This window comes from Lactuca sativa, chromosome 6 (assembly GCF_002870075.4).
Source record: "Lactuca sativa cultivar Salinas chromosome 6, Lsat_Salinas_v11, whole genome shotgun sequence".
In the NCBI taxonomy this organism is placed as follows: domain Eukaryota; kingdom Viridiplantae; phylum Streptophyta; class Magnoliopsida; order Asterales; family Asteraceae; genus Lactuca; species Lactuca sativa.
In genome coordinates, this window is record NC_056628.2 from 50,931,570 (window position 1) to 50,958,095 (window position 26,526).

Below are 26,526 nucleotides of genomic sequence, written 5' to 3' on the forward strand. Positions count from 1 at the left end.
TTTGCAAATAGTATACTCAATATACCAAATGGTTCCTACTTATGGTGTGATCTTACCTAGTCATTATGTATCTAATAGAACTTGAAGTATTCATTGGGATTAGCAAGGTTCTAAATGGCGTGAGGAGTGACGTGTCGACAAGACGAAGCCTCAAGCTTAACGAGCCATGGCGAACGATGACGTTTTTCAAGTCGTGATGTAAGGCGGCGATTTTGTATTAATTTATAATTATATGACCACATAAATATAAATTTATATTAAGTTTAACTACTTTTTAAAAGTGTTATATCAATAACTAATAACAAAAATTTACCAAAAAACACAATCTTATATCCCCGATTAGAAAATACAGAACAAAGAGCAAAAAAATGTGTCTCAAATGAAAAAACATGTGCCATAACACGCCATGGTATGCCATATCAAGCCTTGCCACGTGTCATGCCTCACGTCATGACGCGTCTTTTAGAACACTGGGGATTAGTGAAGGATCTAAATAATAGTCATTATACTTAAATAGTTAATAACCTGTAAAGTATATTAAAGGTTGATACATGTTAGTGAAGTTGTCCCTAAAGTTACATGCTTAGCTGTTTTGAGACTAATTAGGTGAGTTATCTCATTATACCATGTGTTATAATATATATATATATATATATATATATATATATATATATATATGAATGATATAGGATTGCTAGAGTAGAGTTATATGTGTGGACTAGAATAGTCTTTATATGATTGGTTGTTTGATTATATGATTCGCTCATATGTATGTATGAGGAGTTGACGGTGGAAAGAAGATAGGTCATGAGCCTATAGACTTGTGTTGACAATGGAACGACGACATGACATGAATCCAAATACGCACATTATTATAGGAATAATTGTTAGTTCATTTATATGTGTGTATGAGGAGTTGACGGCGGAACGATGATAGGCCATGGGCATACATACTCATGTTGACGACGGAACAACGACAAGTCGTGAGTCTAGATACAAACGTTATTGGTTGAACGACGAAAGGTGGTAACCATTATTTTTATGTATGTATACGTGTTGTGGTTTATGGTATTTTTGGGAAGTCACTAAGCTTTGTGCTTATCTAGTTGATTACAACGATTTCAAGTACTTCTTTAGATCGTGAAAAGGACAATGCTTGATTGTACATACGCATCGACATCAAGTTTTAGTTTTTCCGGATGTTCTATTTTATACTTTGATTTGAATAAGTTGTCTTTTGATTTCCAAACGAAGGTTTTCCTTATGAATAAATGAATGTTTGAATGAGATGTTTTTTTAAAAATGAAAAATTTGTTATGGAATTTGGGAGTTTATAGTTGGGTAGAAGAATACATTTTGAGAATAGAGGAATTGTGGTAGGAAGTTGATATTATGAAGGTTATGGTGTCGAAAGAATCGAAGGCTATATGTATATCTATAGTGGTATGAAAATGGTTAAAATTTGAATTTAAAAAACCACTAGATTTTTTAAGGTATTTGAAATGTGTATTAGGGTTAAAAATTGACAATTTGAATTTTGTAGCATGTGTTAGTAATATTTTCAAATTTGAAAAAACAAATACAAAAATAGTCATTATTCAAAAGTAGTCGTTATCCTCTCACCTCTCCATCCTCTCTCATCAGCACTAGAACGGTGTTTGGCCTGAACACACTTGACATGTCACTATGGTAGGGTGGTGTTCTTCGAGCATGACATGGTGTATATCGAGCCCATTCCTTAAAGCCTTAGTAAAACTCTTATAATTGACGAGCGAATGACGTCAACCAACAGAGAAGCCTAGGATTTTACTTTTCATTTCATGTCCTAATTTTCCTTCCAAATTGGAGGGATTTCAGAGGGAAGTATGTTTAAGGATTTGTTTTTTTTTTTTCTTTCTAATTTCTTTCTAACTCAGGAACATCAATATATAATTTTCTTTCTTTTCTCTTCCTATTTTCTCTCCCATTATTTTTATTCTTTTCTCTTCCTATTTTTCCTCCCATTATTTTTATTTCTTTATTAAAACACGGGAACTAGGGCGGAGGGAATCCATCATTCCCACCTTTCCAATCCATTTGTCACCTCACTGTTACATCATTTTTTTTCTCTCTTCTTACTTCTACTTCTCGTATCTCATACAATATGAAAATCCATGTCCTACATTCCTTCCATCTTACTTAGTTTTTAATTTTAAAACAAATACAAACTAATTAAAAACATAAAAAACTAATTCACAAAATATTAAAAACACACAAGACTAATTCACAAAATAATTAAAAACATACATTACTATTTTGATACAAGTTTATGCATAAAGTACAACTAACCAAAACTTGAACTAAAAATGAGTGAGTTAGTTTTAAAGCACCTTTTAGTGGTACCACCCGGACATTGGACCATGTAGCCAAAGTTACTACCCTTAGACTACCCTCATTAGCAACCCAACCCAGCCCAACCCAACTTTTCTAATAAAAAACTAATTTTTCTCTCTTCTACCTATACAACCCAATCCAATCTAATTTTTTTACACCCATTAGCAACCCAATCCAAACCCATTTTTATTTAAAAAATATAACTTAATTTAAATTTTCTTTTACTAAAAACTACTAGAAATATTAAAAATAAATATTTTATTTTGAAACAAATAAATTATTTATTTTAAACGTAAAATTAAAAAAAAATAAAAAAAAATATTTTACATTCATGAAACATACTTAATAAAATAGATAAAATAAGTTACAAAATACAGAAGATGCAAACTACTAAATTATTCTTCATTGCTGAATTTTTTTTCCATATATGCTCAATCAAATCGTTTTTTTTTGGGGTTATGAACTTCTCTATTGCTAATTTGTGCCCTGTTGGTCATATAACGGGGTAGATCTCCAATTCGTTGAGTAGAGTATTCAAAAGATTCTTCGTCTTCTGTAATTTATAAATTCTGATGGATCATAATAACGAAGGTATGTGTGTCGTTCATCCTCAACTATCATATTATGAATAATGATACATGCAATCATAATTTTCCTCATCATATCTTTGTCCCACACAAGGCAAGGGCGATGAAGAAAAGCAAAACGAGCTTGTAAAACTCCAAATGCTCGTTCAACATCTTTTCTAGTCGCCTTTTGATGTTCAGTGAACAACTTGTGTTTTCGAAGTTGTGGAGAACTTACTGACTTGACAAAGGCAGCCCATGAAGGATATATTCCATCTGTGAGATAATAAGCCATATTATTTTCTCGATCATTCACAGTGTAACTTACCTGTGGTGCTTGACCTGCCAAGACATCATCAAAAAGAGGAGATCTTTGGAGGACGTTAATGCCATTGCACGAACCTGGTGTTCCGAAGAATGCATGCCATATCCATAAGTCATACGATGCAACAACTTCCAAAATTATTGTTGTTTTACCGCTTCTACCTGCATATTGCCCAGCCTAAGCGGTGGGGCAGTTTTTCCATTCCCAGTGCATGCAATCAATACTGCCTACCATACCTGGAAATCCACGTTCTTCTCCAACATGGAGCAGTCATGCCAAATCATATCTATTGGGACTTCTAAGGTACTCTTCACGAAAGCATGAAATGACACCTTCTGCAAACTCTACAAGAGCATCCCTTGTCACAGTATCACTCATTCTCAAATATTCATCAAGTGCATCTGCTGATGTCCCATATGCCAACACCCTCATAGCTGCAGTACATTACTATATTGGTGAAAAACCTTGTCTATTTGTGGCATCGTGTCTTTGTGGAAATTATCGGTCATTGGCTGTAACAGCTTCCATTATGCGGAGAAATAGTGGTTTTCGCATTCGAAATCTACCACGGAATTTTGCTTCACCATACGTTGGGTTGTGAACAAAGTAGTCTTTCATCAAACGTGCCTCACCTTGCTCACGTTCCCGATCACAATACCTCCTTCTTGCTCTAGGATGATCTCTTACACTCATGTTTGGCATGCCTATGAGTAACTCACTCATGATAACATCAAGTTGTCGATTTTGTTGAACAACTTGTGCTTCCCATTCATCATATTCATTCACATGCGATGAACCGGAGCCATCTGATGAGTTTGTATTATGAGACATTTTTCAAAGAGATTAGAAATGAAGAATGAAATGAAGAACTAGAGGTGGGTATGAAAATATGTAAGTGCTATACACCATTAGTAAAGGAAGAATATTTATTTTTGTTTGTTTTTTCCAATTTTTAAATAAAGATAATGTTAAAATAGTTTATCTAGATAAAATCCAAGGATCCTATAAAAAGACGACACGTCATAGAATCTTATACACATAATATAATGAAGGATTTTCTCGATGATAAGATTATACTGACAACTCTGCATTCAATAAAGATGATAATGACAACTTTATATTCAATAAAAGCATACTGGAAATGAGTGGTGTCTCCGAAAGATGATAATGACAACTGTGCATTCAGAATAAAATATCTTACAAATACATAATACATAATAAAATATCTTGCAAATACATAATCAAATATCTTACAAATACATTAAAAGCATGAGATACAAAGACAAAATAAAATATCTTACAAATACACTCAAACATACACTAAATTGCAATTAGTTTCCATAAAACTTAGACATTAGAAAACATTTCATGTTTTCTTCTTCAGGTGACAAGTGCTCCTTTTGTAAGAGTGTGTTCAAATGCAAACTCTGCATCTTCATTAGCTCCCTTTCATCTGTTTTTTGCTCCCTTTGTTGATCCAAGTCGAGTCTTTTTTTCATGACTTTTACTTCACTATCTCTACTAAGCCTCATTGCACGAAGTTCTGCAACAACTTCATTAGAAGACTTACTTTTTTCTTTTCTTTTAGCAGCATCTCTACCCGTTGGATGTTTAGTTGTTGAACCAGTAATATTTGCCCTTTCTGTGTTGGATTGGACACAATACTCCTCTTCTTCAGTAGACCTTGATCTTTTTGTGCTACCACCACTTTCTTCATCACCCACTTCATATTCAGTACGTGATTGTGTTGCATCATGATCTAGCTGTAATCTCATTTTCGATGTTTACACATAACCTGATTAAAAACAATTGTGTCATTGAACTTGCCTCCACTTGTCTCATACAATTTATGAGCTTCGTTCTCAAAATCTTTCATAGTCATTGCACTTCTTCTTTTTCGATATGCTTCTGGGTAAACACCAACCCATTTGCTGACACTTTCATTAAGTCGTTTATAACGACCTTTCATTTGAGATATGTTCCTGTTACCAATCTTTCCTAGGTTTTCTGCCTGATTTGCATCATATAGCTCCTTCACTTGTGCCCATATTGATGTTTTCTTTTGTTTTTTTCCACGTCTCTCATCTTCACTAACGATACAATATGCTGACATTAAAGCGATATCTTCATCAGCATCCCATTTATCACCTCTTGGATTTTTTCTGGTATTTTGTGAGGTTTGAACATTTTCATTGATGGGAAATTGATTGGGATTTGCGAAAAACTGTGAGGTTTCATAACTTTGAAAGTTTTGATAATCTTGAGAATCATTAAGATTTAAGACGAAATTTGGATTCATCGTATTAAAGAAATCAAAAGGGTTTAGAAATGAAAAGTTGAGATGAGATATAAAGTATATCAATATTATACTCTATTTATAGAGAAAAAATAAATAAATATTTTAGTACTTTTTAAAAAAAAATTGATTGAGATAATATTAGATTTTTAGTAGATAATGTTTTTTATCTTAAAATATATAATGTTATTTAAAAAAATATGGGTGTATGTTTCTTGCTTCAACAATTGTGTAAAGTAGATTGATGTGAGCTCTTGTGAACTTGGGTTGGAATGCTGGCCTAGTTCACCAAATTAACTCAATTTTTTTTATTTAATATAGTGTGAGCGCTTGCCAAATAGATCCCAATCGGGGTAGTCTTAGTGTAATTCAAAATTACTTTCATTCCATACACCCTTTTGGCCAACCAATTATTTTCTTCCCCGCAATGAAATCCTAGTGGTTAGGGAGTGAAATTTCACGAAGGATGTTTGTACTTCAAACGGTGGCACACCCAAAATATTATTAATGGTTTGGGATTGACCTTACATGTGGACCCGAGACAGGTTTATATTGGTCGTTTAAATGGTATCATTTATCATTTTTTCCATTATTAACTTTAATGTATACAAAATACCATTTCAAACATTTTATTATCTCAAGTGGCAAGCGATTATTTAAGTTGTTCCAAATTGGTCTCATTAGCATCAGCATGTAAATGTATGTTTATCAGTTATCCAAATTTCTTTTTTATTATTGGCCAATGTTTTAGTTTTTGTTATGTATTTGGTCCTAATTTATTTTTTTTTTTACAAATTTGACTCAATTTTATTACAACTTGGTTTCTATATTTTTCTAAAAATTACTTTTTTTCTTATAAATTTTATTACAACTTGGTTTCTATATTTTTCTAAAAATTACTTTTTTCTTATAAAGCAAATATGTAAAAAAATTTGAAAACAATTTATATAACGAAGTTTGCAAAATAGATATAAAAAAATAAAAAAATATATAGTAGTAACATTAATTTTCTAAAAACATGTAAAATAAAATTGTAAATAACGTGAGAAAAAGTTTACATACAAAAAAACAGGACCAAGATCGTAATAAAAATAAACTAAACTTGTTGGTAATCAAACAAGTTGGTATGGTATTAGTATAAGAAGTTTGTATGGTATACGATTTAAATAAAAATAAATTGATACGGTAATATGTTCACACTGCGACCAATTTGCAGCAAATTTCACAATAGGTTACCTCTCTAGATAATAAAAGTGAATGGAATTTTAAAACAAAAAATGGTTGGCCATGATTAATGTTAAAAAAAAAGCTTAAATAAATGTTATATATTCCGTTTGCATATTTTTTTCGTGTTTTAATGAATACAATGAAGATAGTAGGATTTGTTGTTTAAATTTGCCAATAAAGAAGGTTAATCATGAATCATTGAATTGTATTGTTAAATATTAATGTTTGCATTAATATTAGTTGTCGGTAGTCTTTGTATTTAGTTTTTATAACATGTGTACATTGAATACTCTAAGCTACCATCCATCCTATTAATAAAAAGTACCAGTTTTTGCAACTTACATGTGTTTGATTCTGATATAATTAATTAATCAAAGCTGGTAATATGTTGCCATCGTTATTAATTTGTGGTGGCTAATAACAAAGTCCTCATGCACCATTTATACGTATCATTTAAAGGGCTTCGTTCCTGTGTACTTAGTAATTCTACATAAATGTCCTTTACCAATATCTGAATTGAGACCCACATAAATATACTTCACCAACATCTGGAACGAGTTGTGTCTTGGTTGTTATTTATTTTTTTTGGCACATCAATACCATCTCAATTGTATTATATTTATAAATTTTAAATTTATTTAAACAATTCAGTTTAAATATAAATATAAATCTTCATTAATTGAAATTAAAAAAAAAATCACAACAAAAATAAAAACACAAAATACAAAAAATAAATAGACAAAACTGCAAGAACGATCCTTATGCTTAGCTAAAAATTGTTATTTTGGTCCAAATAAGTTTGGACTAGCATGTCTAAAATTTGTATTTTGTTGCGAGTTTGTTTCAATTTGTTTAATAATATTTAAAATGATGGATTTGCCCATATATATATATATATATATATATATATATATATATATATATATATATATATATATATATATATATATATATATATATATATATATATATATATATATATATATATATATATATATTGCTATTTCATTTTTATTAAAAATAAATAAAACAAAATAGAAAACCAGTTAATCTCTCTCTCTCTCTCTCTATCTCTCTCTCTATCTCTCTCTGGGACGCCATTAATCCAATTTTTCTTCCAAAATCATTTAAACCCAAAACTAAAACCCATCACACCTACGTTGAAACCAATCTCCAACCAAATAACCATTAAATGTCATATGAATACTGCGAATATCAAGATAAATGATGGCACAAAGACTCTCGATTAGAATATTGTAAGTAACCAAGTTACCCTCTACTACATAGACTTGCGATTAGAATATTGTAAGTAACTACATCCGGTGAAACCCTTGATTTCTCATCCGGTCTAGCACTCTGTTGGCTTAATCGATTTGAGCCGACTTACAAAACCCACTGATTACTGCATTATAGGCGAAAACATCTGGTTCACCAAGGGATTCGAGCATCTGGATGAGTTTAACTACCTTTTCGAACTGTTTTGTGTTGAAGAAGCCCTTAATGAGCTCCGTACATAAGATAACTTAAGGTTTATAACCTTTTCCGAATTTCGCCCACCTTTTTTTTTCTTGATTTCATTTTAGAATCATAATCAAACAACCACCGATTACATCCAACATCAAATCCATAAGATTTCCAGTCGGCTACCACCAGAAATCTGCATAACCACCACCTGCCTCTCTCTCCTAACTTTGCCGAGACCACACAACACTAAAACCATTAAACTCTATTTGTCTCCCTCTTTTACCATCTAGCATCATCGTATACCTCCAATAACCACTGTTTTGGACCTAGGTCACCAACAATGTAGGATGAGATGGGATTCCTCGATAGCATATGTCTTTCAATATTTCAACAAGTATAAATGAGTTTTTCATTTTCATAAGTATTTTTTCAACAAGTATAATACTCTCATTCTCTTCCGTCGGCATCCAGTTACATGTCATCGCATTCCTCACGGACCTTGTTCTTTGATGGTCTTTCCTAGTAAATTGGTTCCTTGTGTCTTGTACTTTTCGGCATAGTATCAGATGATGGCTCATGATTATGTTCAAAATAAGAAACACAACAAGATAATATCCTCATGTTCAAACTAAAATATCAAAAATCATATAATTCTTAAGGGTGGAGAAGGAAAGAGTACTTGCGATTGATTTCTTGAGAGCATACAAATTGATTATGAATCGACTTTTAGAAGAAAAGAACGAGAGCAAGAAAGTCTATCTTTGTTAATAGATGTTGGATACACTCGTAGAAAGCACTGAAAGTCCAAGATTTTGTTTAAAAAAGATTGTTTGTTCAGTAGAAATCTCTGTTTGATCAGACTTCTAGTACTTCATCTCTTTAAACCTCCCCCAAGTCCTTCAATATTGAACTTGCCTTTAGATTTGAAACCATGCTAATGCTTTGCCATCAAAATATTATGAACTAACTTGGTTTGGTTTTTCAATGGAAGAAATTCCCAGGAGACATTTCTTATTCCATTAAATTGTTTGATAAATTGCCCAATCTAGTTTTCCCTCCTGTTGCAGCGTTATATTTCGGGATAATGTAGTCTGTTTAGTTTGAGTTGTTCCTTTGCACACCAACTATGTGTTGGTGTGTTATTTCCCTTTACTACTTTTAATTTCATGCTTTATACATTAAGCTTCATCTTGGGGCTTGCTTTCTTTTATGGATTCTTCTTCTACAAATTCAAGTGGTATTTTCCCGTGTCCACTTAGAAGCATCCATTGTTGCCCAAATGATGAAGTGGGAAGTAAGGGGATTGTTCGTATGATTTCGCACATCAAAATGCATCATATCCTTAATAAATATCGTAAATATGTTTTGTATGGAGCACTTTATAGTGACGATGATTTATTTATGGCAGTGGAGAAAACATTGATGGCTTTTGGTCAATGGATGTATGGGAAGTGTATGACTTTGCATGTTGTTAGTCGTCCTTGTCATCATACAAATGGACTTATTCGTTTTATTACAAGGGCTGACGACTTGACTTGTTACATTTTTGGTATCTTAAAGTCATATACCAAAGAGTCCTCAACAAATGTTATTAGGGGTTTGGTTTTGGACGTTGGGCTCCTTGATTGTCTTGCTTTTTTCTCGGGCTTTGAAAGTTATCCACCACAGTTGTCACCTTGCTTTTTCTCAGGCTTTGAAAATAGTTCTTTACAAGGTGATTGCCTAACCCGGTTTTGTTGAGGCATGTATTTGTTTGTTACTCCTTCCCCGTTGCACGTTGCATGTGTTTAGGCCCAAGAATAGACAAGAATGTAGGTCTGGGAATAGAAAATACTTACAATAAAGTTCTATCTTGAAGTACTTGGATACATAGGGGAAAGAGGATGACATCAACATGTTAGATAAAAATATGTTAGACAATCCCAGGGTGGGGTCCGTAGGATAGGGTGGAGGCATCTTTTAAAAGGAGATACCATTAACTAACACCAACATCGGGCAGTGCCTCCGTAAGGTTGCAAATGGGCATTTGACCGCATCACTGAAAGTGTTATGCTCTTCTGGTGTTGTGTCATACAATGGTGATACTATTAAAGCTTTGGAGGACAAGCACCTGTTCAGTCTACCCCCATCCATGCCGAGCCCCATATTTTCTGAACCTCCCCTTGTAGCAGAGAATGATTGTGTATTTGGCTACATTAAATCTTTCCCTAAAGGAACTTCATGTAGGAGAGACGGCTTGAGGGCTTACTATATTCTAGATGCCCTTTGTGGAGAAGGGTCAGCTATAGCCACGTATCTTGTTATATGTGACTCAAGCATTTGGATCATACTCATGGATAATTTGGAGCACTTGGAACTCGATGGAGCACATAAGGTTCATGGAGTACATGACAAAGGAACAAATTAAGTGCCAAAGGAACGGGTCATACATAAGGGGGTTTGGAGCATCTAAAAGAGGTTTAGAGCACTTGGGAGTGATATGGAGCAACAAAGGAACCTTGTTGCACCATATGTTGAAGGGATAGGCCAATAAGGATGTTGTTGCGCCAAGGGAATTTCTTCTTGCGCCATTATACTCCCTCTTACGCCATGTGGAGTTCCTCTTGCGCAATGAGGATCCCTCCTGCACCATGAGGTATTCATGTTGACCCATGGAGTATGCTTTTGCGTTATGCATGGCCTTGTTGTTCCATGTATGTTCATGTTGCGTCAAGGTGGTGTTGTTGATCCAATCTTGATGTTCTTGTGCCATACTTGAAGCCTGTTGCGCTATCCATACACTTGTTGCGCCATCATGGTGCAAGTTGGACCATCTTGGTCCTTAATAAGCCAAGTATGCTATGAAGTCCTCTATGATGCTCAAGAATGTTCCAAAAAGATGTTTCATGGTGAAATATGATTGGTTTCCTCCATTCATGGGCCTATGGACCAATAGGCTTAGCCTTTTAGGGTTTTAGGTTTGATCCCTCTAGTATAAATAAGGATGCATGCTAGGTCATTTTGTATCTTGAATTCTAGAGTGATGGGTGAATCTCAATGTAATTTGTGACAATCGTCAAAACTCAGGTTAGGACTCATCTAGAACCTTGTCATTTCCATGCGTGCACATAACTTGGCTTTAGATGCAACAAGTTGAGCTAGATCGCGACATAATAAATCCCTCGGAACAAGTAGTGTAACTTAGCTTGTTTAAAGTGACAAAGTTCAATCTCAAAACTTAACACAAAACCATATTCCATAGATCACAACTCAAGGGTAAGTTAAATACCCTAATTTATTAATCGGAACATATGACATGCTTAACTAGTTTAAGTACTTGTCAAACTCAATTTAATTAAATCATGATTTGATTTAATTACAAGTTGGAAATAATATCCAAAGATCATATTTTGAATTATGAGCCAAAATTATAATTCAAGGATTGTCTAATCCTACATTCATACGTTATGAACCGTTATTTCATTTATTTAATATATAAAAATTTGATTTTATAAAAATCAAATCATAAGTTATCATGTTGATAACTTAATTCAAGATAATACAAGTTTAAGAACTTATTTCTAAAAACAAAATACTTAAATAAAAACCAAGAAATAAACTCTCAGAAGTATATAAAAACTAAAGACTATTTTATAAAAAGTGTAAAGAGGCAATATGTAAAAATGTTACAACCATCAAGAAGCCTCATAAAGCCTTTATTCTCCCCAAAAATTTGGCCATACCAACCCCTCTACACTCCTATATCTCTCTGTCTCTCTTTCTCTCACTCATTATTACTCCTTTATGCAAAATCCTGAGGTTAAATTTTGCATGTCAATGTGAGAGAGAAAACCAATCTTAGATACATATTCTATGGGAGAGATTTTCCAGTTCATTGCTCATATATTATCTAACATTTCCATAGTTTTGTGGCTTATTTGGGTGGAGTATAGCCCTAAAGAGACGACGAGAGAGATGGTCTATCCAGAGAGACAGAAATTCGCCTTCTCTCTTTCTTATCTCTAAAAACACTATCTACTTCTCTCAACTTTTTCAACCAAAAACAGCCTTCAACACACGAAAATAATGAGATTTTTGGATTTTTTTTGATGCCTCAAAATCGAATTCAAGGTAAGAGACTCCACTCTCTCCATCATTCTCTTCATCTTGATGAAAGTTTTAGTTTGTTTTCTCTTCATCATTGGATTCTATGCACTTTAAAGACTAGAATCTTTCCTTTCATCTTGATGTTTGTAGATTATCACCATCACATTTTGCATGTAATAAAAATGGTGATAATCCATGATCAAACCAATGTTAAGATCAAAGATTAACCCATGCATGCTCTTACAACTTCAAAAATCGGATTCTACTCCATCTTCCTCAAAATCTGTTTTATGTGGTTGAAATGGTTTTTAGAACATCATGGATGTGTTTTGACGCCCTGAATGTGTGAAAAATAAGGTTGCATGTTCTTGACCTTAGCACAAAATCAAACATCATGAATGTGTGAAAAATAAGGTTGCATGAACTTGTTGAACTTTGTTTTATGAACTTGCTGAGCCTTGCTTTATGAACTTATTGAACTTGGAATGATCTTTTTTTATGAACTTATTGTTGGATTAGGTGTCTAATCCCAAAACTATAATCAGTATGTACTTGAACCGATAGTACCATGGTCCTTTTGGGTTGCCTTCACCAAAGCAACTTGACTGGATGAATTATGGAAAAAAAGGTTAATTGTTATTTATTAATATAGTATAAGAATAATATATTAACTAAGAAATCATATTATTTAATTAATATTGGTCAAGAATTAATTTGGAATTAATTAGTGATCAAAAGCGATTAATTAAATTAAGGGGACTATTATTGTAATTATAAGATAATTGCAAGATGGGTTGTGGACTCCTAAAAGAAGGAGGTTGATGAATTCTATGGAAGCCTATAGAAGAATTTGTCCATAAGGGCCTTCTGGGAGGATCCACTGGACTGCTGAAGGCCTAAGCAATCAGATTAGCGTTTTGACTGAAACCCTAACAACTCAGCTATATAAAGACCTTATGGGATTCCTAATTTCAGCCACTAAACCATAAGAAGGATAGCCATCCAATTTTGTGATCCCTAGCCTCTCTCTCATATTCTTCCAAGTTACTCTTGGTGTTTGTGATCTATTAGAGGTATCACATTTGAGGTACTAAGCTCTTGAAAGGAAAAGATCAAGCAAGCTACAATTGAAAGGTAATGTTCTAAATTTGTATTAGATATAAATTTCAAAATATAGCATGCTAGATTAGGGTTCATGCTTTGGATAATTGTATTGCATGTATAACTTGAGAAAAACCTAGATCCAAAGAATTAGGATTGCATGTACACCATAGGAATGATGTAGTGTTCATAACCCATCAGTGGTATTAGAGCCTAGGATATTTTTTTTGTTATATGATGCAAAAGTAAAGTTTTCAAAGCTGGAAATTTTCGATTTTCGATTCTGTACCAGGTTCACAACATGACAAAATCTTGTCACAACATGAAGTCGGTTTTTACAACAAAATTTCAATATTTTTGCTAAAATTGGATTTTGATCATTACCATAAATTGTTTTTCTAATTAAAATTCATTTTTTATCTGTTATGGTAATGCATATCTTAATCTAAATGGAAGATAATGGTTAAAATTTAAGATAATTACTAGATTATGTGATAAACTAATTATTTTTAAATTTTAATTTGTAATTATCTTGCCAAAATAAAAGGAAATTGGATTAGGTCAAATATAGATAATAATAAATTATATGATTAGTTTAATTGTTTTTCAAATTTGATCTAAAATATTTTGGAAAGTTTCAAAATTTGCCCTCAAGTTTTGGCATTTAAATTTTGATTAAAAAGTTTTGATTTTCAAATATTTAAATTCTAAACCCTAGAGTTTAAAAAGTTTAAAATTCAACCCTTATACTATTTTAATATTAAAGCATTAATTATTATATATATGTATAAGACGAGTCAGTCTTACCATTAGTAGGCCTCATTTACGAAGCCGATCTACAAGGGGGGGGGGGAGTATAAGGAAAGTGCCTATAAAATGACAGTTGAATGGGTGTCAACTCTCAGCCACCATTTCCTTCATTGGTGTATGGTCGTTAGCCGAACGGATAGGATAGGAAAAACTAATTCTTCATTAATAAGTATAATGATTTTATAAAGTAACTAAATGTTTTCATAAATTCCCAATCTTAGTTACTTTACGAAAAATGTCAAAATGATGTTATTCCATGAAATCGCACTTTGCACCTTACCAAGTCGTAATTGGAGCGTGTGTGGCTTACCGACACACCAATTTGGGTGTAATAAGGGTGGAAAAGGGTAGCTCAACGTTTTGAAGGATTTTGAGCATTCTAACACTCCTAAGGTGTTCATGCAACCCTAGAAACCTTGGATCTATGTTTGACTAAGATACATGCAAAATTGATTTGCAAGGTTCATAATCATATCTAGCATACATGGGGAACTTTTTAAACATAAAAGTTAGCTAGAAAACATACCTTGTAGTAGTTTGTATTCCTTGAAAACCTTGAGAGCCTAGCACCCCAAGTGTGATGCCTCAAATGTCTCACACAACACCAGATGCACTTGGAATAAACTTTGAGAGAAATGTCATACTTAGAAATCGGCTTGCACTCTCTTTCTTACTTAAGTGGCCGATTTTGGTGAACATAAGGATCCTTATATAGTGTGTTACAGTTAGGGTTACACCATGTAAACCCTAATTGTCATGACCTTTCATTTCCATGACCCATGGGTTCTACAACTACCATGGAGCATCCATGGACCATCCTATGGGTTTTAGCCCAACTTGATAATCCATGGAAAATAAGCCCACTATACAAGTATGAGTGATTTACACAATCAACCCATATATTTAATTAGTCACCTTTTGATCATTTAATTAATTCTAAATTAATTCTTGATCAATACTAATTAAATAATATTATTAATATATTAGAACTTATAATATACTAACAAACCATAAGTGTTATTTCTCTCATTTTAGTCTATCTAAATGCATGATGCCATGCAACCCAAATGGACCATGCCAAACTGGGTCAAGTACATGCCAGAAATAGTTATGGACTTAGACACCTTATCCAACAGTCTCCCACTTGGATAAGTCTAATAACTCTAACTGCAAGTATGACTTCAAGAACCGATCAGCAATCGTAGCTCTTTTAAGGTCTCTCGTAACTAAGATGATGATGATACGTCATTTAAGATAAGTGATCATATAATCCTCTGTTCTAGATATCAGCCGGATAAATACATGGAACAGTGTCTTACTAATTATCCAATAGTTTGTTTCTCGATTTCCTGATTTGTTTGACAAAGAACTTAATCGAACACATCAATTTAGTTCTGACTGGGCCCGGTACATAGGTCAAAACAAAATCATCAAGGGGCTCGGATATCACTTCTAATCCAAGAAGGAACAAATAAACTTCGAATCATATGCTTGTTCTACTACTTGTTGAATTATACCCAAAGGCACGTTTTATAACCTCGAGTTACCAATGCGTTTTCGTACAATCAATGTATAACCAATTCATAGGCAACAATTCATATCTCTAGGTTTGAAGACTTATACAATATTACCATCTCACGATCACTGGAGATAAATTCCATGAAGTGATACAAGTGAGCGTGGGTTGAATCCAATACTCAGAATTTATGAGCACTCATGAGTGTTGTAGCTATGTCCAACATCTTAGACTTCTACAAGCCAACCCATGATAGTCTTAATTCATATCTACTTCCAACATATGACCGACTATGGAGAATTTGAATAATATGTAATACATAACATAAATATTCTGGAAGTCAAAACATGCAAAAGAAATATAGTAAACGATTGAAAAAAGATAGCAACACTTTAATCATGAATAAACAAAACTTTTATTCATCATCAAATGACAATTACATTTTACAAATTTCAGAGCTATCTAACTACTAAAGCTAATATCATCCTTCAGCCCTATGCGCCTCGCATGCTGGAGATGCTTAACCCTACCCAGTCCCTTCGTGAGGGGATCTGTAGGGTTCTCATCCGATGATACTCTCTTTGCCACGAGGAGTCCTTCTTCTATTCGATGTTTGATAAAATGATATTTTCTGTCGATGTGTCTGGATCTCCCATGATCCATTGGTTCTTTCGCTAAGGCAACTGCACTTTCACTATCACAGAAAATTTCCATAGGCTCCTTTATAGCTGACACAACTCCGAGGTCTCCAATGAATCTCTTTAGCCATATAGCCTCCTTTGTTGCCTCACTTGCCGCTATATACTCTAATTTGCAAGTTGAATCGGCCACTTTCTCCTGCTTGGAACTTTTCCAAGTGATTGCTCCTTCATTTAAGGTAAAGACCCAGCCTGAATGAGAGTGGAAATTATCCCTATCAGTCTGGAAACTAGCATCACTATAACCTACAACTCTCAAGTCATCATCATCACTCCCACCGAGGGTAAGGACCCAGTCCTTAGTCCTCCACATGTACTTGAGGATATTCTTTACCGCGGTCCAGCGAGCCTTGCCAGTATTCCCCTGATATCTGCTAACCATGCTCAAAGAAAAGGCTACATCAGGACAAGTACAAGTCATTGATGGGTTTTGAGCATTCTAACACTTCCTAAGTGTAAATGCAACCCTAATAACCTTGAATCTATGTTTTCTCTATATACATGCAAATTTCTTTTTCAAGGTTATTTCCTAACCAGCATGACATGGGGAATATATAAAACATAAAACTAGTAGAAATACATACCTTGTTGTTGTTTGGATTCCTTCAAGACTTTGTGAGCCTAGCACCCCAAATATTGTGCCTCAAATGCTTCACACAACACTACAAACTTGGAATAAGTTGAGAGAATGTCACTTAGCCTCAAAAATCGGTTATGCCCTCTTATGAATACCCTAGTGCCGATTTTGCATGCTATAGGGTTTCTTTTATAGTGTGTCATAATTAGGAGTTACAAATGTAAACCCTAATTGTCATGACTCTTCATTTCTCATGACCCATGGGTTTGTAACTCCCATGGACTATCCATGGAGCTCCATATGGTTATAACCAAACCCATAAAGCATGGATCATTAATCCACCATAAAAGAATTGATGATTGTCATAATCAACCCTATATATTTAATTAGTCTCACTTTGATCACCAAATTAATACTAGATTAATACTTGATCAATACTAATTAAAAAAATACTATTATTAATATATTAGAACTTATAATATATTAATAATCACAAGTGTACTTTCTCTCATTTTGTCTATCCAAGTATTGCAATGCCATGCAACCCAAATGGACCATGCCGGGTCGGGTCAAGTACAACCAAATAAAGTTATGGACATAGAAACTATATCCAACAGTCTCCCGCTTAGATAAGTCTAATAACTATATTTGCAAATATGAATTCAAAATCCGACTAGCAATCGTAGCTCTTTCAAAGTCTCTCGGAACTGAGATGATGATGATATGCCATTTAAGATAAGTGATCATATAATCCTCTGTTCTCATGATATCAGCCGGACAAACACATGGAACATGGTCTTACTTATTGTCCAACATTTTTTCTCGATCTCTGATTTGTTTCGACATAGAACTAAATTGAACACATCAATTAGGTTCTGACCGGGCCCGGTACATAGGTCAAAACCAAATCATCGAGGGGCCCAGATATCGCTTCTATTTCTAGAAGGAACAGATAAACTTCGACTGATATGCTTGTACTAACTACTTGTTGAATTATTCACAAAGGAACGTTTTATAACATCGAGTTACCAATGTGTTTTCGTACAATCAATGAATAACCAACTCATAGTCAACAACTCATATCTCTAGGTTTGAAGATTTATATGATATTACCGTCTCACGATCACTCGAGATAAATTCCATGAAGTGATGCAAGTGAGCGTGGGTTGAATCCAATACTCAGCCCTTATGAGTATTCATGAATGTTGTAGCAACCATTGCATTGTCTAAAGAACTTTAGACAAATCATACAAGCCAAATTCATGACAGTCTTGATTCATATCTACTTCCAACATATGACTGACTGTGGATGGTTTGAATATTATGATATATACCATAACATAATTATTCTGGAAGTCAAAACATGCAAAGTGAAACACAAGAATAATACTAATCTTATATGGCCCCAACACTTTGAGTGTAAATAAAAACACCTTTTATTTAAGCACCATATTGATTACTCATTATTTATGTTTCGGTTAATCAACTTTATGCTTAAAGTAAAACATTAGTTGTCCCATGCTCCAAGCATGTACACTACGTTTTTCTAAAAAAACAATTATGCCATACTCCAAGTATGCATACTATGTTTACATATGGTCCTCTCTTTGTGAAATAGATCAATTGACAATATTCCAATGATGCTCATTTCACAATTCCAATCCTTGATGTAAATGCAAGAATACCAAACTCTTGCCATTTACTGTAATCTGTTAGATTTTAAACTTATATGCAATGATCCCCTTGTAATGACTATGCAAAGAAGTCACAAAGACATGGCAACAACATTACAGAGTATTCCAATGGAAAACAATTCAATGGAAATGAAGTCTCAAATTCAAAGTACATTCCTTTGAACATCCTTCTTAGCATTAAGTTCTTTAATCTTACACAGATTCAAAGAATAGCTTCCACCTATGGAGACAATTCCATATTGCCATTTTGACCATCACTTTTGAACAAGAGTTGCCTCTTTTCAAAATATGGAAATATGGTCCTTACTTTATACTTCTAATTGTCTATGAGCAACAAATCTTTGGTAAACCTCAGATTGTCCTCGACAATTTTGCTTAATCATTTTAGTCATTTCCAGTTCTATTCCTTTTTCCATCTTAATGCCCTAGGCATTTGGAAAATTTAGAATGAATGAATATTATAGCACATGTAATCAAACCTATACGCAAAGCATATGGGACATGATTTATGCTATAAAATTTTTTATTTGCCATGTTTTCATAATTCGAACTATGAAGAGGGATGCCGTAATCATAATCGAATTTTGAGAACGCAACATATGTGACAACCCGAAATTTTCGTTTGTTTTAACTCCGTAATCAAGCGCTTCAAAAATTAGCCAAATTTATCCCAAAATATTTTTGGCCGGATTTAAGCCCGTTGGAATATTTTAAATAATATTTGTCAAACGAACCAAAAATAAGGAGGTATAATTTAAAATTTGTTGTGTTTAACGGAAGTCACGAAAAACCCCGTTTGCGGATGGTGTTGGGTGGACCCCCACCCAGGTCATAAATTCAACCCTATATAAGGGTTGAGTGGGTTTCATCCCAACCTTTTTCACACCTTAGACACCTCCTCTCTCTACTTTCTCTCTCTACAAATCGGGTTTTGGTCAAAAATCGCCCATTCGAGCTTCAAAATGGTAAGTTAACCTTCCTAGCTAGTTGTTTAGCTTATCACACTTACAAATTTGTAGCTTAATCATCCAAAAAGCCCAAGAACAAGAGTTTACGGTTTGGGAACATCCCAAAACCGTAAACACCTTAAAAGAGGGTTTTTATGCACAAAAGCCCTCCCATAAGCTTTCCAATACTTAGCTAATGGCTTAGGGACTTGTATGAATGATCTAAGAACCCCAAAACATGAATTTAAGAGGGTAAGCATGAGTTTACGGTTTGGGGATCTCCCAAAACCGTAAACAACTCCAAAGGGGTGTTTAAGTGCCTTTAACACCTTGTATGGCTTGTATTTGGGTCTAGAACTTTGCATGCTTAACCTACAACCACCAAAACACAAAACGAATGGACTAACATGAGTTTACGACCGTAAAATCATGTGTTTACGGCCGAAAACTCCCAAGGGAGTGGTCCAAGGACCGTAAACTCCAAAAAGTGTCCATTTTGAGCCCCAATCACTTTCATAGCTCTTGGATCAACCCTAGAACCTTTCCTTGTGAAACAAGAAACCTTAAAGCACACAAATACACCCCACCCATGAGTTTACGGCCGTAAACTCATGGGGGATATGGTTCCAAAACCGTAAACACCCCTAGACACTACCATTTGAGGAGTAAACTCCAAAGTGAGACTATACTCTCCTTAGAAGCAACCCTTAACACTCTTAACACTTGAATCAAGGTGTTTTCATGCATTAGAGGGTCTTTACTTGCTTAATTAGTTATTAAATAACTAATTGGATACCTAAATGTATCATTACTTGCTAAATAGGATCCATGTGTGTGTTCAACACCTCAATTGACACATAGCATCCTATATCGTCCGACCATCCGAGTCACCCACGTCAGGTGAGTTCATACCCCTGAAACAACCTTTTAAATGGTTTTTAACTGCTTTTATGGGGGGATACAAGTTGAACTGTAAAATTATTAGATAAATCACATGTGATTAATAACTGTATAGCAAAATAGATTCTTGCATGTTAAACTTCTTTATCCAGCTTAAGATTTCCAAATCATGTTTTCGAATCTTGTTAAAGTATGAATATCCCTTTTTAGATTATTAAAGGTTATCCAAAGTTTTTCAAAGCTTTTTTACCAAAGAGACATCAAGTCGTAATTTCTTGTTAAAGGTTTTCAAAAGGTTTTCTTCACTTAAACTGTTTTATCAAATCGTTTTCAAAAGCTTGTTTTATAAATTGATATCGAGTCATAAATTCTTGTTTATAAAGTTTTCCAAAAGTTTTACCCAAATTTATGTTATGATTTTATGTTGTGAAATGCATTCCCATATATTTTTATAAGTAAATGTTTAAAGGACTTAGGAAGGCTAACTCGCTTTGATTCCTTTTCCTTGTTTGAATGTGGCTTCGGGGTATCGGTTATCCGTCCGAAGGTTGTTTAAATATTAGTTATATATCATGTATACAAATATGGACATAAAAGCTCTCTCAGCCAGTTCATTGCCTTTGGGTAGTAAAGGCATCCTTCCATTATTCATGTTTCTAGAACCCTAGTAACTATTATAGGAATAGTTAGGAGATTCTATTTACTCTCTCTCTATCTCTTTCTCTCTCTTCTTCTCTCTCTCTAGTACGAAGAATCACTCAGGAGTCAGTTCATTCTTGAATCTATACTAATATTATAATACTTTAGATAGAATGTGACACGCTATTTCCATCTATGACGCTTCATAGCGCCATCACCGTGTAACCAGAGTCTCCGGGAAGGAGAGAGAACATCATGTGTATAGATCTATATGGGACCGACACTCACACACCCTGACTGCTAGCTACAGTCCGCACCGGTAAGGCCTATGGGTGACATAATGTCACTACCTCTATGCGTGACATGGAGGGTCATCGGATACTCTATCGTCGATCAGCATGGTTACATATGAGTTCACATTCAACTTTTGTTTTAGACTTTGCTAGCTGTATCGTTCATCTGATACTGTCTGGAGTCCGTGATTTTTGTGTTAGACTGAGCCAGGCGTATCATTCATTCATACTCTCTTGGAGTCTATGTTTCAATTACTTTAGCCAGCAGTATTACTGTTGGAGTTTATATTGCTTTTCCCCTATTATTTTTACTTGTGATTCTCTCACAATCCTTTAAAGTCAAAACTATATTATGGTAATGATAGCATTTTGGGGAAATTACTCCTTAAAGCATAAATTTGTCGAGTCTTGGTAGAAGACTACTTTTATTTGAAAATATAGGATTTTATGGAAAGGATTCTAATACACAGTAGATTCTAAACTACTATCTTTCATAAAGTTATTTTGAATAAAAATGTGTGTATTTTATCACTAGAACACGACTTGAGTTTTATAACTTATCATGTTGACATATTCCTATTTTTGTGCCCATTCCAGTTAAAGTTGGCTTTGCATATGAGTTTTGAGAGTTCTCAATTTGTTGTATAACAACTTGGAAGCAATGGCAGGCCCTTTGTGCTGCCTGGTGGCAAGAAGTTAATATTGCACAAGTTCAGTCCATATGAGTTTGTATTTTTCATTAACCGTGTCTTGTGATTATGGTTTTGACAAATTCAGATGGATAATAACACATACACCATAAAATCTAAGTGTCATAACGTTTCTCGCCGATTCATGAAAATGATGGTGAGGAAACGCTTTCACTAAGTATATTTTAAGTAGATAGCAATTGTGATATTTGCGTTCTCAAAGTCGTTAGTGGAGCGTGTGTGGTTAACCGACACACTAACATGGACTTGTGAGGAATGGCAAAGGTCTAAACAATTGAGACTATGATTACGGCATCCCTTTTCATAGTTCTGAAATTGTTTAGACACACATGTGAGCTATCTAAGGAAAGGTGTATGATTTTGATAAAGTTTTTATCAAAACATCTCGTATCAGAAGTTTGAACTTTGGTAAGAAAGTCAATAAAGTATTGGTTTCTAGAAGTCCAGCTGATTTCTGAGTACATGTCAAAGCTAGTGGGAGCATAAGTGTTATGCTGATAATTCTCATGTTAGTGGGAGCATGATAATTATAATAAGTGTTACAAGTTAGCAATGTTAATTATAGAAATAAAAAGTTTCAATTGGGAAAATTTGTTTTGCTATAATTAAGGGAGAGGAAATTATACTTCATTTCAAATCTAAAAGCTTAGATCAAGAGATTTTAATCGAATTTAGTCAAGTATAAATATGAATCTTATGTTGGAATGGTTCAACATAAGGAAATTCTATATATGGAACATTATTTGCGTTCTAAAATTCGATTATGATTGCGACATTCCTTTCATAATCTGAATTGTGAGAACATGGAAAATATTTGTGTTCTAAAATTCGATTATGATTACGGCATCCCTTTCATAATATGAATTTTGAGAACATGGCAAATAGAAATAAAAATATTGTAGCAAAAGACTGGTCTAGAATCATGTCTTTATGTGAGACATCATGAATCTTGTCCCGTATGCTTCGGGTGTATGATCGATTGCATGTGCTATAATATTTATCTTTTCTAAATTTTTCCAAATGCCTGGTGGCATTAAGAAGGGAAAAAGGTCTAGAATTGGGTATGACTAAAATGATTAAGCAATTGTCGAGGACAATCTAAGGTTTACCAAAGATTGGTTGCTCAGGGACAGTTAGAAGTATAATGTTAATTTTGGAAGGACCATATTGACATATTCTGAACAGAGGCAACTCTTGTTCAGAAGTGATAGTCAAACTGGGAATGATCCCATAGGTGGAAGTTGTTCATTAAATCTGTGTAAGATTATGAAACTTAATGCAAGAAGGATGTTTAAAGCAATGTACTTTGAATTTGAGACTTAGGTTCCATGGAATGATCTCCATTGGAATACATTGTAATATCTGTTGACAAGTCTTTGTGACTTTGTGCACAATCATTACAAGAGGATCAATGCATATAAGTTTAGAATCTAACGGATTTCGGTAAATGGTAGGAGTTTGGAATTCTTACACTTACGGTAAGTATTTGGGATTGTGAAATGAGAATCATTGGAATTATGTTCAATCGATCTATTTCACAAAGAAAATATCATAGACAAACTTAGTGTGCATACTTGGTTTATGGCATAACTAATGTTTGGACAAACATAGTGTGCATACTTGGTGTATGGCATGACTATTGTCTGGATAAACATAGTGTACATGCTTAGAGCATGGCATGACTAGTGTTTTGATTCAAGTATAAAGTTGATTAGTTGAAACATTATACAATGAATAATGTGTAATCAATATGGTGATAAATAAAAAGTGTTCTATTTATATTCATAAGTTCTGAGGCCATATTGGATTCGATTATTCTTGTGTTTCACTTTGCATGTTTTGACTTTCAGAATAACTAGGTCATTCTTTCAAAATGACTAAGTTATTCAAACCATCCACAGTCGGTCATATGTTGGAAGTAGATATGAATCAAGACTATCATGAAGTTGGCTTCTAGATGTCTAAGATGTTGGACATAGCAAGAGTTGCTACAACACTCATGAGTGCTCATAAGTTCTGAGTATTGGATTCAACCCACGCTCATTTGACTCACTTCATGGATTTTATCACGAGTGATCATGAGACGATAATATCTTATATTCTTCAAACATAGAGATATGAGTTGTTGCCTATAAGTTTGTTGTGCATTGATTGTACGAAAACACATCGGTAACTCGATGTTATAAAACGTACCTTTGTGTATGATTCAACAAATAGTAGAACAAGCATATGAGTCGAGGTTTATCCATTCTTTTTACCCTTGGTGGGATAAAAGCGATATCTATGGGCCCCTCGATGATTTAGTGATGACACCCAAAAGTGCTTGGCCAAGCCAGGACTGATTTGATTTGTTCAATTAGTTAGTCATCATAAATCATAAATCGGGAAACAACAAATGGATAGAGATAATGATTACAATCCATGTCTCAATCCATATAATATCTATAATGGAGGAATATATGATCGTTTATCTAATGGACAAGTCATTGACTAAGGTTAGAGTTCGACAACGGCTTTAAGAGCTACGATTGATAGTTGGGTTTTGGAGTCATACGCAATAATAATTTTAGACTTATCTAAGTGGGAGACCGTTGGATTAGTGTCTAAGTCCATAACTATAATTGGTATGTACTTGACTCGATTTGGCATGGTCCATTTGGGTTGCACTTCACCGGAACAATTTATATGGATAGTTTTTTGAGAATAGTATGTTTATGATTTATATTAATATATTATAAGTTCTAATATATTAATATGGAATCATATTATTTAATTAGTATTGATCAAGAATTAATTTAGAATTAATTTAGTGATCAAAAGGAACTAGTTAAATATGGACTCTTATTTATAGTATGGGCCAAGTTCATTTAGGTTGGGCTAAGCTTGCATGGATAGTCCATGGAGTTTTTAACCCATGGATCCTATGGAAATGAAAGGTCATGGGTATTAGGGTTTACATGAATGTAACCCTAATCATCCATACTATATAAAGAGGTCTTTGGCACATGAAATGGCACTAGTGTGTGAGAAAACAAGAGTGGGCCAATTTCTAGTGTGCTTACTATTCTCTCAAGTTTCCAAGGTGTTTTGGTGATTTGTGATTCCACTTGAGGCTTCCACACTATTGGGGCTAAGCTCTTAAAGTTCAAGACTTCAAGCTTCATCAAAAGGTATGTCATCTAACTAGGCTTTTGTAGTATAGTTGCTTCATATTATGCTAGTTAGGATAAAACCTTGGAATATTGAATATTTACATGTATAATAGAGAAAAAGTAGATCCAAGGTTTATAGGGTTGCATGTACACCATAGGAGTGTTAGAATGCTCAAAACCCATCACTTACTACCCCCTCAAGTCCAGAAACAAAACCCTAGCCACCCAACTCCATTTCTTGAGCATTGTGAAGCTAAAGGTTGTTTTATGGTGCATATCTTGGAAGAGTGGAAGCAAAGAACGAGGAGAACAGTTTAGATCCAACATCTACTTCAGTTTGGCAGCTAATAGAAGGTAACCAGCTGTTACCTTGAGCATTCATTTGATATATCCCTTCATGTTGAGCTTCATGACCTTTTCTAGCACATTTATGGCTAGTGCTTGCATGGAGCACGATCTGAAGTTTGCAACTTTAGATATGGACTCTCCAAGGTCCATAATGCTTTAAAGTCTCAAGCTTTTGAGGCTTGAAGCCCTCCTCCATAGCAAAACCCTTCCTTGTAGCTTAGTTCTGGCTTTTAGGAATTATTCAAACGTAAAGGTTGCAACTTTATGTGGAAAGCATGCTCTAGGATGTTAGATCTACCTTTGGGAGAAGTTTTTTGGCTTAGAAATTGTCTGAATAGAGTTGTACCCTAGGGGACTCGACGAGTTGTTCTTTGGACTCGGCAAGTCGGGTCTTGGTTCCCCCAATATTCATGTTTCAGTGTGAGGTAGTTAAATCTAGAGGACGACCCATCCATTTGGGTTCATTATGGACTTGAAGATCATCATACTCAATGAGTTCAAGGAACGAACTAGGCGAGTCTAAGGCAATATCCCTAACTTATGAAGATGGACTCGACGAGTTCAAAGGTGAACTCGGCGAGTCAGTTGAATAAGGGTCCCAACGTGTTTGAAGGTGAACTCGACAAGCTCAAGGAAGACTCGACGAGTTGGATCAAAGTCCAGGGTTTCGTGTGGATAGTGGGACTCGACGAGTTGGTGGGCCAACTCGGCGAGTAGAGTCAACTCGGAGTGTTGACTTTGACCAAGTTTAACCTGGTTTGAGTTTTGAGGGTATTGTGGTCTAAGTGTTATTTTGGGTATTAT

At 34.3% G+C, this 26,526-nt stretch overlaps 1 protein-coding gene and 1 pseudogene across 1 annotated transcript; both read right to left on the minus strand.

The window, feature by feature from the left end:
* Positions 1–2,869: 2,869 nt before the first annotated feature.
* LOC111883253 (uncharacterized) lies at positions 2,870–4,095 on the minus strand (annotated as a pseudogene).
* A 940-nt stretch (positions 4,096–5,035) lies between these two features.
* LOC111883254 (uncharacterized) lies at positions 5,036–5,563 on the minus strand. Its single transcript, XM_023879589.1, has one exon. It carries the CDS (start codon positions 5,561–5,563, stop codon positions 5,036–5,038), a length of 528 nt encoding a protein of 175 aa, XP_023735357.1.
* Between the last annotated feature and the right edge of the window lie 20,963 nt (positions 5,564–26,526).